Source organism: Mirounga leonina, unplaced genomic scaffold, assembly GCF_011800145.1.
Source record: "Mirounga leonina isolate KUSES-001 unplaced genomic scaffold, KU_Mleo_1.0 Mir_91, whole genome shotgun sequence".
Classification (NCBI taxonomy): Eukaryota; Metazoa; Chordata; class Mammalia; order Carnivora; family Phocidae; genus Mirounga; species Mirounga leonina.
Window position 1 is genome coordinate 10,834,392 of NW_023270839.1, and position 15,629 is coordinate 10,850,020.

Below are 15,629 nucleotides of genomic sequence, written 5' to 3' on the forward strand. Positions count from 1 at the left end.
ACAAATGGTGTCGTGCCAGATAAATGTCCCTCAACTCTTTCCCTTTTCACCAGAGGCAACCCTTAGTAAACAGTTCATGTATCTTTCCAGCTATTTTCTATACAGAGACATTATCTCCTTTAAACACACCAATGGGAGTCTTTTCATCTCATACGTCTTGGGGAATCTCTAAAACGTTTTTAAACGCTCTCTTCTGGACCCGTTTCTCCTGAAGCCGGAGCCTCATCTGCAGATACGACTTCAGATCAGCGTTGCTTTCGGTCTCAAGGTCTTTTACTCAGGCGCGATCGCGGCGGGCACAGCAACACACACCTCACCGCTTCCGCTTTGTGGGCGGCCCCCTCCAGAGGCACTTGACACTTTCCTCAGACCGCCTTCCAATCCCGAGCGCCGGGAGCTCGCAGCCGTACCTTGCCTCATTTCCGCCTCGCACGGCGCGTAGTGATGACGACATCGGCCGGCGGCGGCGCCGACGACACCTAGGAGGCTGGGAGGGCTTCCGGGGTTGCCGGCCTGGCCGCTGAGAGCTGCTGTCATGGCGGCCGCTCTTTGGGGCTGCTTTTCCGTCCTTCTGCTGTTGCTATCAGGGGATGCCCAGAGCTCGGAGCTGCCTGGGACTACTGCCGATGGGTCAGGCGGGATTGGGGTCGGCATAGGAGATCGCTTCAAGATTGAGGGACGTGCGGTTGTTCCAGGAGTGAAGCCCCAGGACTGGATCTCGGCGGCCCGAGTGCTGGTAGACGGAGAAGAGCATGTCGGATTCCTTAAGTGAGCATCTTACGGGCAGCGGGAAAGCGGTTGGCGTGGAAGCCGGAAGGGAATTCCCCATAGGAGAGCCAAGTGTCAAGAGCTGACGACGTCGCTGTCGGAGGGTGAAAGGGTGGGCTCCAATAGCGGTCTTTGCCGGGAGACCTTGGGAAGCAGCCCGACGCTTTCCCCTCTTCTCCCCATCACCCATTCCCTGTACCTCAGAAATGAGAGCGGCAGGTGCTTGCCCCAGGGCCGGAGCAGTGGGATCCGTTTTCTTCAACTCCATTTTTGCCTTGTAGGGGTCGACCCCTCCTGGACCCGGGAGACAGGTGGACCCCTTATTTGTTTTATGCTGAATTCTTTCCGTTGCATCTCATTTGGTTTCTCTAGAATCTGGCCACTTTTTGCATTCACTCCAGTCTTTTGGCAGCTTGATGTTGTGTAAAAAGATGCTAAGCAAGTGGGAATTCTTAAAACCCAAAGGACTCCTATGATGGCATAGACTGGGAGGCTAATGTTGCTGCTTCTCAAATTAATGGGCCCTGAAGTCCCTAATCAAAGCACTTTTCTTTTTTTTTGCCTGGAGTTGGGATTGTTGTTCTTTTTTACAGTTGAATTCATCGAGGGGTTTGCAACATCACAGTACCGTTTGTGTGAGACTGGGGTTTCTCCACATTTGCTTACATGCTTCTGTCTTTTCTAGTTATTAGCAAAAATGGGATTTCAGTCTATATTAAAGAATGTGGTGAATTTATTAGCACTCCAGTTTTGCAGCAGCCTGCTTTTCAGATGTTTAGGCACAAATGTGATGTTTTAAGTCTTTCAGTGGCTACTGGGGAGGTGAAACTGTGAACTGAAAGAAAATATTTAGGAAAGAAAGTGTTTCTCTGATAGGTTTGTATACCAGCAAGTGGTATTTGAAACCCAGACATCTTAAATTTGGATGTTTACTTCTAAATCGGATTTGCAAGTATTCAGATCATCCAGGTGCTGTTGAATAGAATTTGAATTTCAGATTAATAGATAATGAGACGCTAGTCTTTTAATACTATTTGTCTTTACAAATCTGTCGTTAGGGCATTCTTTAGGGTTTGCCCCAAGTAATGATGTTTTAATGAAAAAACTCTCAGACCTTGGGAAATTAGCCTAAATTGACCATTTGGCTTCTCTTTTCTGCAGTATTCAATTCTTTTAAAAAGCATTTATTTTTATTTTAAAGTAATGTATAAGTAATATGTTTATTGAAGAAAACGTAAATAAGAAATTAGGGATAACAAGACTTAACATTTTATTGTATTTTTACAGCCTTTTTGTAATCATATGACCTGTTTTTAATAGTAGAATACAATATATAATACTTTGTAATCTGTTTTTTTTTCCAGTTAATATTTTGTGAGCAGTTTCTGATACCATTTCCTGTTCTTCCATTTGTTTGTAGAAAGGTTAAGAATTAATATGAGGAACTTATGGTAGGAAACTTGTTGTAAGAGGGATAGTATATTGTCTTGTACTTGTTATGCATAACTGGCATGCAGGGTTTTTTTTTTTTTTTTTTTAAGATTTTATTTATTTATTTGAGAGAGAGAATGAGAGAGAGAGAGCACATGAGACGGGGGAGGGCCAGAAGGAGAAGCAGACTCCCTGCCGAGCAGGGAGCCCGATGCGGGACTCGATCCCGGGACTCCAGGATCATGACCTGAGCTGAAGGCAGTCGCTTAACCAACTGAGCCACCCAGGCGCCCTGGCATGCAGTTTTGACTTACAGTTCGCCTTGTTGGAGGTGGCTTGGGTCTTGGCTAATACAGATGAGGGCAGTTTTGACTGAGGATGCTTCATGCCACTTCTTGCCCTCATCACTGTGTATATAAAGCGTAATTTATTTAACCAGTCTTCTGTTTGGGGACATTTAGGTGTTTTTCAATTTTTTCATGTAGAAGATTATGCACTATCCTTTTTTGGAAACTTTTTATTATGGAAAATTGCAGACATACACTAAAATAAACAATAGTGAATACTTGGGTACCCATCACATCACAATCTACTGTTCTGTTTGAGTCTCCTCTGTACAGCATTTATTTTTTTTCTAGAATATTTAAATATGACCCTAAATATAATTTCCCTTGAAAAAGCATTATTATGTGTCTCTAAAAGGTAAGGGCTTAAAAAACCCCCACAATACCATTATTGATTTAATAAAACAAGTAATAATGCTACAATTTCATCTAATACCCAGTTCATTTATCTCAAAAATGCTTTATGTAATTCTTTCAAATCAAGATCCAACAAAGCTTACATATTGCAGAGTACATTTTTAAAGCCAAGTTTTAAAATTTCATTATAAAATTTATATGTTATCTTTCTAAAATAAAATATTTACCTTATGGTGAAAAATAGATTTGCTTTTTCCTTTGGGTAGTTACTTCTGCTGTTGCTTGTAGTCCACAGTCATTAGTTTAATTCTTTTTCTGGATCTAGAAAAGTTTTGAAATTTGTTCACTGAGGGTCCCATCAAGAAGCAGAAGACACCCAAATTAGAATAATTCAAGGAAAGTCTAAGGAAAGGATTAAACATTGTAGTCATGGTGTAGGGAAACAACCAGATTGTACAGTACTCTAGAGTTTACAACCTCAAGGCTACTATTACCTCTAAGCCTGAAGGAAGTGGGGGAGGTAAAGGTTCCTGGGACCTAGAGGGGAAGAAAGGACTGCCTTGAGAGGAGCAATGTCCCTTGACACAGCAAGTCAGAGGTGGCCTCTCAGGGAGAGAGCTGGGGGACACTAAGCTCATTTTCTTTCCTTCCTCCAGTCTACAAAGAGTTGAAGGGTGGTGAGTGGGTGTGAAGGGCCAGTGAAGACATCCAGCCCAGGAATAAGTTAACTTGATGTTTACATTTCAATTCTGTTTTAGTTCAGTGTGTACTTTGAAGGAGCAAGGAATATCTTTTCCTGTTATTTTTTAGTAAATATTGTGGATGTGGCAGAATCAATTATTCCTTTAGCTGTGAAAGAACCTAATGATTTTTTTTAAAGATTTTATTTATTTATTTGAGAGAGCGAATGAGCACAGAGGAGAGTGAGAGGGACAAGCAGACTCCCCGCCGAGCAGAGAGCCTGACCTGGGACACGATCCCAGGACCTGGGATCATGACCTGAGCTGAAGGCAGATGCTTAACCAACTGAGCCACCCAGCTGCTCGGAAAGAGCCCAGTGATTTAAGAAGCATTATTTAATGTATTATGATCCTGGGACTTCTCTGACAAAGAAGATCCTTTTAGGATCATTTGTTTTCCTGAAACAGAAACTTCTTTTTCCTCAGATGTCAGTTTTTCATTATCAAAACAAATTGATTTGGATCTGTGAACCTGAAGTTATCCGCTCTTGGTGGGATGGTTTTCTAGGTTTAGAAGACATCAGTATGGAAAAGGCAGATAGTTTTGACTACATAAACCTGTGAAACTTACATATATCCAAACAAAAGTAACCAAAGTAAATGGGAACTATTTGTAACAAGTGGAACAAATGGTACTTGATGACCTTCTTGTTAGAAAGAAAGACAACAAAATGCAAGCAAAAACTAGAAAAAAAGCCGTTTATTTTTAATTAAGTTCTTGTTGCAGGGGATTGGCAAAACTGGAACCTTAATGTAGTAATAATGTATATTGATAATTTCTCTTGAATGAAGACATAGCTTCAAAATTGAGACTGTGCTCCTGTTATCAACTATCCCATAAAGGAATTAGAAGTACTTTCTATGTCAGGATTCCCTGCTCCTGTGGAGTTCTCTGGGGTATTTTCAGAACAGTTTCTGTGTGATTATGGAAGCTGAAGTGTGAGGACAATTGTCAGTCTGGGGACTTTTTGTTGTTAATTTCTATTTCATTCGATTGGGGGGGGTTGATTTGGGAGTTAACAGATGATTTAGAACATAAGAAAAAAGCAGGCTGTTGATCAGAAGTGTCTAAATATGATTTTCATTCTTCCAGGACAGATGGGAGTTTTGTGGTTCATGATATACCTTCTGGATCTTATGTAGTGGAAGTTATATCTCCAGCTTACAGGTTTGATCCTGTCCGAGTAGATATCACTTCAAAAGGAAAAATGAGGTAAGGGCACCTGATTTAGTTTTTACAAAAGACGAGTCTACTGAATACCTCTTATATTCCTTTTAGAATTTATAGTTAGGGTTGAAAAGTTTCTCATTTAAACTAGGTATCCCATAAAATATCCTTTTTTTATTTTTATTTTTTACAAAAATACCCTAATTTTTAAAATTTTTCCCCTCTGGCCCCCCAAAATATCCTTATTTTAATATGAGCATTGGTAATATTGCAGAGTTGAACTTCCTCCTGCTCTGCCTTAAAATTTATTTTAAAGCTCTAATACGATTTTATGATTATATATAATCAATATAATATGATTATAATAGAGAAGAGGCAAGATTATCTACTATGAGGGCAAAAGCCCTGTGGAAGTTATAATTGAAAAAATATTGGGGTGCCTGGGTGGCTCAATATGTTAAGTGTCTGTCTTCGGCTCAGGTCGTGATCTCTTTCTCTTTCCCTCTGACAAATAAATCTTAAAAAAAAGACATCCTAAAAAAAAGGAAATATGATTATTAGAGTGGGAAATAATTTAACCTTTCTAAATTAGAAATATTATTCACCACCTGTTTTTCACTGGGATATTTTGATAATACCTACTTAATAGTTGTATTGACCTAGAAATTTCTACAGTTCTTCCTTTCTGAAATATTTAGTGTACAACGGAAATTTAGTATTTTTTGGGCAAACAATAGATTACATTGTGTAGTTCATCTCAAAGTGAGGATCATGATAAGAAAAGAAAAAAGCACAGTATAATTTTTAAGTAGATGAACATATGCTTTGAAGTTGAGGTGAAAAGAATGCTGGACTAATTCAGTCTGTGAATATAGAATACCACAAATCCATTTGAAGTTGGAATCCGTTGTGTAGATGTCCACAGTTATTCCTTCTGTTATCCCCAGTTTATTTACTTACTTACTTTTTTTATTGTCCCATACTAGTAGTATTCTCTTTGGTCTAATCTGACCAGGAAGTATATGAAACAATTTTATTTATTTGTTTATTTTTTTCTAGCTTTATTGAAGTATGGTGACAAATATGAAAGAATTTTGAATGCTAATGTCTCTTCTTTGAGCTATCACAAAATAACTCCATGTTACAGTAATAAAGCATAGGTCTTACAAAGGCAAAAATAATTTTGGGATTTGAGGAGCTCTGTTTTATTACTCACCTTTTTGGTATGTGCTGAGAATATTTAGGTTGATTTGTATAGACCCCAACTTGAGCTGACATAAGAGATATGTTCAGTTGGTACCATAATATTTACATTTCAGTTAGTGTTTGCGCCTAAAATGTTTTTCTTCTTTCTTTGCCTTTTGTTTTTGGACATTGAAAGTGATAAAAGTACAATATGTAAATATGCTGTAATTCACATAGAGTAAGTCACACATAGAGCTGTCTCATTCTTTATAGCAGCTGCATATTAGTCCATTGATGCCAGTGCCTACTGATGGACAGGTAGGGTTTTCTTTCTCCTCTTTTAACATGTGTAGTGAACAGAGATGATTATAATTTAAATTCTTGATATTATCATGAAACTAATACGAAAACAATGAATCGTGGATCACTATCTCAAAAACTAATGATGTATTGTATGGTGACTAACATAATAAAATTAAATTAAAAAGAAAACAAACCTAATATAATGATGCCACTAAAAATAAACTTTAAAAACAAATTACTCCCGGGCGCCTGGGTGGCTCAGTTGGTTAAGCGACTGCCTTCGGCTCAGGTCATGATCCTGGAGTCCCAGGATCGAGTCCCACATCAGGCTCCCTGCTCAGCAGGGAGTCTGCTTCTCCCTCTGACCCTCCTCCCTCTCATGCTCTCTGTCTCTCATTCTCTCTCTCGCAAATAAATAAAATCTTAAAAAAAAAAAAAAATTACTCCCTCTCCCAATTTTTGAAGTTAAATTGTTGTCTTAGAATAGTCTAGTTTGTCGAAATTCTAATCATATTTCTTGCTGTTAGCTATTTAGAGCAAGGGTAAAGCTTGAATTGAAGGTAATGTCTTGTAAATATGTTTATAAATATTCTTTGATAGAATAAATGGATTTTTTTCAAAGTAGATGAACCTCATTAGGTATCAAATTTCTCACTTCTTTTTAGAGGCATAAAGATTCATAAGAAAATATATAGATAAAATCCTATAGTATGTAAAATTTTAAAGGACTTAATGACTTTTTATATATTTTAGAATTGTAAGCTTGGAGATGGGTGGGTGTGTAGATTACACTATACATTATATACACATTTAACAGGTTTTTTTTAAATATCAAAAACACGGGGCGCCTGGGTGGCTCAGTCAGTTAAGCGTCTGCTTTAGCTTAGGTTACGATCCCAGCATCCTGGGATCAAGCCCCGCAAGGGGCTCCCTGCTGAGCAGGGAGCCTGCTTCTCTCTCTCCCTCTGCCTACCTGTCTGCCTACTTGTGATCTCTCTCTCTCTCTCTCTGTGTCAAATAAATAAAATCTTTAAAAATAAATAAATAAATACATACATAAATATCAAAAACACTAAATACTGGAGGAAATGAGAGTTGTTAAAAGGAGATACTTGTCTATTAGAAACTATAATTTATTTTTATTTACTTTTGCTCTAAATTTTGAGTAAGCAAGTGGAAATATTTTTCTCTATATAAAGCTTTTTTGCTTTGGGTAAAGAGTACTTCCTGCTTTAGCATTTAGCCTGTTTGCAGCAGTGGGATTCATATTCTCAGTTCCGTTCCTGATGATTGGATGCCTGAAGCATAGGTAAAAAACAAGGCCATTATTTTAATAATTGTGGGTGGGACAGAATAGAGAGCAGATGGGGATTCATATAAGATCCTAATATTCTTGACCAATATTTTTTTTTTAAAGATTTTATTTATTTATTTGAGAGAGAGAGAGAGAGAGAGAGCATGAGAGGGGGAGGGTCAGAGGGAGAAGTAGACTCCCTGCCGAGCAGGGAGCCCGATCCAGGACTCGATCCCGGGACTCCAGGATCATGACCTGAGCCGAAGGCAGTCACTTAACCAACTGAGCCACCCAGGCACCCTTGACCAATATTTTCTAAGCATGCTTGGTCATATGACAAACATTTCCTTTTAAATGTATAGCTGCCAGAGGAGTAAGGGAAGTCCTTGGGGGACAAACTATAAACCACTTTCCCTCCTGGGGGTTTTGATATTCTGACCAAAATGCTTAGATTTGGGGCACCTGGGTGGCTCAGTCAGTTAAGCATCTGACTCTTGATCTTAGCTCAGGTATTGATCTAAGTTCGTGGAGCCTACTTAAAAAAAAAGAAAAAGAAAATGCTTAGATTTTATTAGCAGTATGTAGGCAAGAGGTAAGCCTTAGGCTTGCTTTGAGCCAGAATTAGATCTAAGACTTGATTCCCCCTTTGACCCTTGGCACTAAAATCCAAAAGATTAGGCTCCCAATCTGGCCCTGGCCTTTTGGAGGGAAAAATCTCTCCTGAAATTTAATAGTCGCTGTCCTACCCTCATTGAAATTTGGGGTGTGAATTTATTACTTCCTGCATAATCCAGAAACTTTCAAGCCATGCAATTAATAAGATCATCCCTGGTCATAATCCTGGACTGCTGGTGGAGACAAATGCATAATCTCTCTGCAGGGAGATACTCTCTGTCCAGGCCCATACATAAATAAAGTACGTAACTTACCAAATACCCAAGAAAACAATGTACATTGAATCGGCAGATGCATTAGACCTCAAAGAACCTTAGATAATAAAATTATTGGATATGGACTATGAAATAGTTCAAAGTATATTTAAATGCTAAAACAAAAGATGTATTGCTGTAAGAGTAAGATACTACAAAGATAGACCATAGATCTATGAAAGAAGAAATAAAATAGAACTTCTCCAATAAATATAGGCTTTGGAATACATAACTCAATGCATGTGTTAAGCAACTGAACAGAGGTTTAATGAACTGGAAGATGGATCAAAAAAAACTTACCCAGAATCCAGTACACATAACGGAATGGACACTGTGAAAGAATTTAACAAGATGCCCGAGTAGAGAATGAAAAGGTTGAACAGGTGTCAAACAGAAGTTCTGAAAGGAAATGAGTGAGCAGTGGGGAGGCAGTTTTCAAAAAGTAAACTGGAACATGTGTGAATAGGGGTGAGCGTTTTAATTAAAATTAGTGGCATCTCTGGTGAAGATGCAGTGTTACCTGTGGCACTGTTGCAGGATTTTTTCCTGCAAAATCGACTTGAAAATTGGGTGTGTTTATTAATGCCGACAATCAAAGTAAAATCCAGCATTTTTGTACATTTGTAACAAAACTAATTTATTATTAAATATAATGAAAGAGTTGTAGAGCTAGAGGAATTCTAAAAGAACTTTTCATATAACCAGAGAAGAACGTGTCTAATCCCACAGGCCTACGTAGTGACAGAGCCACAGCTAGAAATTAGGTCTCTTGATTTCAAGTCTAGTGTTCTTTCTCTACATGTTGCTAAATACCTTAGAAATATAGATAAAGCTACTTGGATCAGATTTTTAAGATCAAAAGTTTAGATGCCAAAGGATTTTGGAAAAAGCTAAAGGTACTGCTAAAAATTATGAGTAATTCTTGGGACGCCTGGGTGGCTCAGTTGGTTAAGCGACTGCCTTCGGCTCAGGTCATGATCCTCGCATCCCAGGATCGAGTCCCGCATTGGGCTCCCTGCTCCGCGGGGAGCCTGCTTCTCCCTCTGCCTCTGTCTCTCTCTCGCTCTCTCTCTGTCTCTCATGAATAAATAAATAAAATCTTTAAAAAATAAATAAATAAAAATAAAAAAAATAAAAATTATGAGTAATTCTTTTAACTAGTAATGTTCTTGATAAAACTAGTGATGCTTTTTTCATCTGGCTTTATCAGAGCAAGATACGTGAATTACATCAAAACATCAGAAGTGGTCAGACTGCCCTATCCTCTCCAAATGAAATCTTCAGGCCCACCTTCTTACTTTATTAAAAGGGAATCATGGGGCTGGACAGACTTTCTAATGAACCCAATGGTATGTATCATGCTACAATTAAGTATCTTTACTAATCTCTAATTTGATTCCAGGTAGTTGAAAATGTCTAACCCCAGTGAGGAAGAAAGGAGGTCAGATTGTTAGACGAAAGGATAATTGCAAATAGTTTACTGATTTCAGGAAAATAGTAGCTTTGGGAATAATAATGAAAAGAATGTAGTGAGAATTGCATGGTTGATTTGACAATGAAATGTGCAACAGAAATGGGATAAGTACTTATGATGAAGTGTTTTAAAATGCAGATGGAATAAGAGTATGTGGTAAGTCACATGTGTAGTTAGCAGTCTCATCCTTCATACTACCTGCATATTAGTTCACTGATGGATGTGCCATCATTTATTGATCAGCCTCTATTGATGGCTTGACTAAGTGTTTTTCTCCTTTTTTCACGTGTGTAGTAAACAGAGAAATTATTCTGTGATAATTTAAATACTTGGTATGAAACTGATATTATGGTGTCCACTAATAATAAAACACTAATAGAATACATTCTTTAGGGCTCCTGGGTGGTTCATTCGTTAAGCGTCGGCCTTCAGCTCAGGTCATGATCCCAGGGTCCTGGGATCGAGCCCCGCATTGGGCTCCCTGCTCTTCAGGAGGCCTGCTTCTCCCTCTCCCACTCCCCCTGCTTGTGTTCCCTCTCTCTGTCAAATAAATAAATAAAATCTTAAAAAAAAAATACATTCTTTAGAAACAAATTGACTTCTTTTTTTCCTGCTTTTGGAAGTTGAATTATTATCTTGAAATTTTCTAAGTGGTGATCATATTCCTTGCTGATAGCTATTTAAATCACAAACATGAATATTGGGGGATTGTACATTTTTTGAGAGGAATAACTAGTACCTAGAATCTGCTATCAGGCATAAAGAAGCAGGAGGGTAGAGTACATAGGAGAAATCAGCAATGAAACTCCAAAGCTTTTTAAGAAATATCTTCCATGTTCTCATTTCTGAAATTCCATGGAAACATACCTAGTGCTAGAAGCTTCGAAGGTATTTTTCAAAACTGATCTGTTAAAGTAATCACCTAGTACTATGTTGCAGGCTCGAGAGGATGTATATTAATTAGAGGGTCAATGTAATATTTCCTGCAAGAACCACGAAGTCATCTGGAAAGATCCCAGCTGGCCATCGGGATCATCATTCTTTTTTTTTTTTTTTTTTTAAAGATTTTATTTATTTATTTGACAGAGAGATAGAAGAGCACAAGCAGAGGGAGTGGCAGAGGGAGAGGGAGAAGCAGGCTCTGCACTGAGCAGGAACCCGATGCGGGACTCGATCCTAGGACCCTGAGATCATGACCTGAGCCGAAGGCAGACGCTTAACCATCTGAGCCACCCAGGCGCCCCCAGGATCATCATTCTTAATGCCAGACTGCAGATTCAAGAAAGTGAATAACACAAACAAACTGTGTTATATAAAATTGTAAACTCTGCAAAATGATAGGTGGCACAAATATGAAGTGAGGTGTCTCTAAAGTCCAAACCTACATAGATAAGGCTCTTAGACTCTACAGTAGTCAAACATTGAGGAGCACCTTATATCAACAGGGCTGGGTCAGTAGAATTGAGGTGGTGCTGGTAGTTTTATTCCTATATAACATTTGAATCTTTAATTTCATCATGGATTGTTAAGTGTAGATTTTATTCTTCTGTTAAGTGGGAAAAACATTTTCTGGATTTTTTTTTTTTCCACAGGTTATGATGATGGTTCTTCCATTATTGATATTTGTGCTTCTGCCCAAAGTGGTCAATACAAGTGATCCTGACATGAGACGGGTAAGATGACTGCCCCTGTGTGGGTTTTTGAACCATATTCTGACACCTGAACCAGCTGTTGTGGCTGAATGGCTTGGGTTTTTTCAGCTTTATCCTAATTCCCAAGCCAAATTCATTCAGAGGTTATGTTAACATAGTATCATGTTCCTGGCATTTAATTAGTTGTTGCCAGTGGACCGGATAAATTCAGATGATTCTGCCTAATAAAATCCTGGGTCTCTTCATATAGCTAAAACACTCTGCTTAGTACGACTCTTTTTGTGCCTCAGTTGTGAAATAGTTGAGATGGTGTCCCAATCCATATAGTTTGCAAAGTGATAGCTTTTTACGATTTACCTTTATTTTATAAAACTCTTCAGAGTATACATTTAGTTTATGTGTTCAGACACACACACACACACACACACACACACAAATTCTGATAACCAAGGGAGAAAAATAGAATAGTGGCTTCCAGACTCTTCACCACAAAATCATACTGGTTCGGCAATGGGCAGGGGGAGTTGCCAAGTAAGATGCTTCAAATTTAGGGCCACTGCTTTGTCTCTTTCAAATATGGGCTTCCATAAAATCTTCAGAATTTTTTTAAACCATTATTTTTCTCCTACCTGGAAACCATCAAGAATCTCCTCAGTTCCAGGTTTTTCCATTGTATGTAATACATTGATGTATTGACACCTTATTCATTGCTGAATGAACATTTGTTAATTGATATCTAGGTTATAGATACTGGGGATACAAAAATGAATTGTATATCATCCCTGTTGTCAACAAGCTCAGAATCCAGTTAAATGTAGGAAATAGCATGGATTTATAAACCCTCTTCTTGCCATCAGAGGATTGTGGGTGTATGTGTGAGAGAGTGTGTGTTTTAAATGGGAAAATAAGATACACATAAAATAAATAAAAATGGGGCGCCTGGGTGGCTCAGTTGTTAAGCGTCTGCCTTCGGCTCAGGTCATGATCTCAGGGTCCTGGGATCGAGCTCCACGGGAAGCCTGCTTCTCCTTCTCCCCCTCCCCCTGCTTGTGTTCTCTATCTCGCTGTGTCTCTCTCTGTCAAATAAATAAATAAAATCTTAAAAATAAATAAATAAATAAATAAATAAAATGTTTGCTGAGGTAGTAGGTGATTAAGTTCTGTAGAAGGCAAGGCATTTATTGCAAGCTGGAATAGGAGAAAAAGCTTCATGATTAAAGACAGCTTTATGATATTTTAGAATGTCTCATTGTCAAATTTGACATTTTTGCTTCAGTGTTGGTCAGAAAGTATATATCCTATGTAATTCTTGTATCTGTTAAGCCACTTAACTCTGTGGTATCAATAGAAGGAAGCATTGGAGGTCACATTGGATCAAAAAGTTCATTCCTTGCAAAGTGCTTTGCACATAGTAAGCAGTGTAAAAAGTTCTTTATTCAAGAGCTTCAGAATTGAAGAGATTCAAAAATAAGAGTTGATGAGATATTTTTGTAGGGTCTCAAGACCTCTTACCATATACATTTAATTCTTGATTATTAGAGCATGTTAACAGTTTTGATTTATGCTTATAATGTTTCTTTTCCTGGCCATATCTGTAAAAACACTTTCTCCTCGAGAATCCATGTATAAATTCTACCTTTGGGGAGAAAGCCTAATAATATCCGGGTGGTGTTCAACTTTAAATGATAGATAATACACTATTTGCAATTTTTTTTAATGTGTGACCTAATACAATTTTAAATTCACTTTTGGAATTTAATGTAAAATTCAAATGTAGCATATATTACACTAATATTATTGAAGGTGGAATAGTACTTTATAGATTGTTGGCTCAATAGAGAGAGGACAAAACCTCAAAATAAAAGTGCCAAATCCTTATGAGGTCCTGCCAGTGATTTGTTTGTAACATATATTGCTCGCTTTAGATGCTGTGATTGAGGTCACTCAAGCCATAATAGTATTCACAAATTTTACTACTAAGGCCTTAGGAATGAAGTGTTGGAAATACGTAGTTATTTTCCGAACATTTCTGATAACCTTACTATATAATTAAAGACTGATACTCTTTTTTATATGCATCTAAAGAAAGTATGAGTTTAAAAAAACATTAAAACAGTAAGAAAGTATTTTAATCAGCAGACATAAAATAAGATGGCAAGAATATGATCACATATTATCATAGAAAATACCCTTTATGAAAACATAAGCTGGATCAAACCCAATGCAAGATTTATTGGACATTAATTAAGGATCACAATGCTTAGTAGTATAAAGGAGGTATGAAACATAGTTTCTGAAGGGCTGTTGGGTAGAACATTGCTGAGAACCAGTAGCTTCTATTTGTTCTATTCCTCTCCTTCCTTAATGGAAGTCTTAGTTGTTAGCTGACTTGAAGGATCCCAGTGCCTTTCCTATTATTGTGCTTTGTCCTCTTGCAGGAGATGGAACAGTCGATGAATATGCTGAATTCCAACCATGAATTGCCTGATGTTTCTGAGTTCATGACAAGACTCTTCTCTTCAAAATCTTCTGGCAAGTCTAGCAGCGGCAGCAGTAAAACAGGCAAAAGTGGGGCTGGCAAAAGGAGGTAGTTGGACAGTTGGAAATCACATTTGCACAAACATGGATCACTGGGGTGGCATCGAAGTCTTGAGGGGAAACCGTGTGAAGCAACTACTGTAAACTTGAGTCATCCTTAAAGTTGATCTCTTACACCTGTCCTGTGTGGTAACTCTTTAGCACGTGTTTTTGTACATGGTACACAAGAAAACCCAGCTTTCATCTTTTGTCTGTATGAGGTCAATATTGATGTCACTGAATTAATTACAGTGTCCTATAGAAAATGACATTAATAAATTATATGAAGTACTATACATTATGTATATTAAAATGTCTTAATCCAGAGATAAAATGATCTTGTCATTTCTTCTTCACTTCATGTTTCTTTTATTCCAGGCAGTTTTCTTCTTTCATTACATGAGGCTTGAAATTGACCTTTCCTATTTAAAAAGAAGTGCTTGATATTTTTAGAGCTGCATGCGCCATGATTTTTTGTGTAGCCAGACCTTTCACAATGGTCAGCCCTGCCCTGCATTTAACATTCCCCTATGTTCCTGATGCAGTTTTAATTTTTGTTATTACAGTTAGTTTTAGAGTACGGATATATGAATGAGAGTAGTTATCAGTTCTTAAATTTTGGTTCCCCTCTATGGGATTCATTATTGAGTATCAGTAATGTGCTGTGCTTCAGGGTAGGATTCAGAGATGGATAAGGACAGTTCCTGTCCTCCATAGAGCTTATTATGGAGGGAGGAAGGAAAATAATAACAGGGAATGAATGGTCAGGGGAAGGAAGTGCAGCAGTAGGAGAGCCTTCTGGAGACTGAGGATGGAAAATCAACCTTGGAGCTCCATGTTATAACGTTGGTAGTATAGCACAGGGACTTTTTATTTTATTTTATTTTTTTTTAAAGATTTTATTTATTTATTTGAGAGAGAGAGAGAATGAGAGAGAGAGAGCACATGAGAGGGGGTAGGGTCAGAGGGAGAAGCAGGCTCCTCGCTGAGCAGGGAGCCCGATGCAGGACTCGATCCCGGGACTCCAGGATCATGACCTGAGCCGAAGGCAGTCGCTTAACCGACTGAGCCACCCAGGCACCCCATAGGGAGCTTTTAAATCCCCTCATCTCTCCCATCATTCTCGGACTTGTTGGAATATAGATTACATTACTTTCCAATCAGGATTATCTCAAAAACTTTTTATTTCAATAAGTTATAAAAACTTCATACCTTTTCTTTTGGTTTATTTTAATTAAAAACAAACTATGAAACTATAGTATTGCTTCTCTAGTAAAGGTCTCCTATCCTCTTCTATGTTAAAGTACTCCCCTATTGCTTTGTTAAGGTTATTAAATCAGCCAAAAATAACAACAACAACAAAAATTGATTCCAAACTCTTGTTTTCCTTTTTGTGTAGGTGCCATT

At 38.0% G+C, this 15,629-nt stretch overlaps 1 protein-coding gene across 2 annotated transcripts; it reads left to right on the forward strand.

The window, feature by feature from the left end:
- Positions 1-463: 463 nt before the first annotated feature.
- Positions 464-14,547, forward strand: EMC7 (ER membrane protein complex subunit 7). Of its 2 annotated transcripts, XM_034993908.1 has the most exons (5): positions 464-768; positions 4,734-4,853; positions 9,730-9,868; positions 11,586-11,666; positions 14,084-14,547. In XM_034993908.1, exons 1-5 carry the CDS (start codon positions 536-538, stop codon positions 14,234-14,236), a joined length of 726 nt encoding a protein of 241 aa, XP_034849799.1. In that variant the 5' UTR covers positions 464-535; the 3' UTR covers positions 14,237-14,547. The 2 variants fall into 2 exon arrangements, with proteins under 2 accessions (XP_034849799.1, XP_034849800.1); XM_034993909.1 differs by lacking the exon at positions 4,734-4,853 and having other exon boundaries at positions 481-768.
- The last annotated feature ends 1,082 nt before the right edge of the window (positions 14,548-15,629 follow it).

Coding starts and splice junctions, on each gene's coding strand:
- EMC7 (XM_034993908.1), top strand. CDS start 536: ATGGCGGCCGCTCTTTGGGGCTGCTTTTCCGTCCTTCTGCTGTTGCTA. Junction 769..4,733: donor GAGCATGTCGGATTCCTTAA/GTGAGCATCTTA, acceptor TCATTCTTCCAG/GACAGATGGGAGTTTTGTGG. Junction 11,667..14,083: donor GTGATCCTGACATGAGACGG/GTAAGATGACTG, acceptor GTCCTCTTGCAG/GAGATGGAACAGTCGATGAA.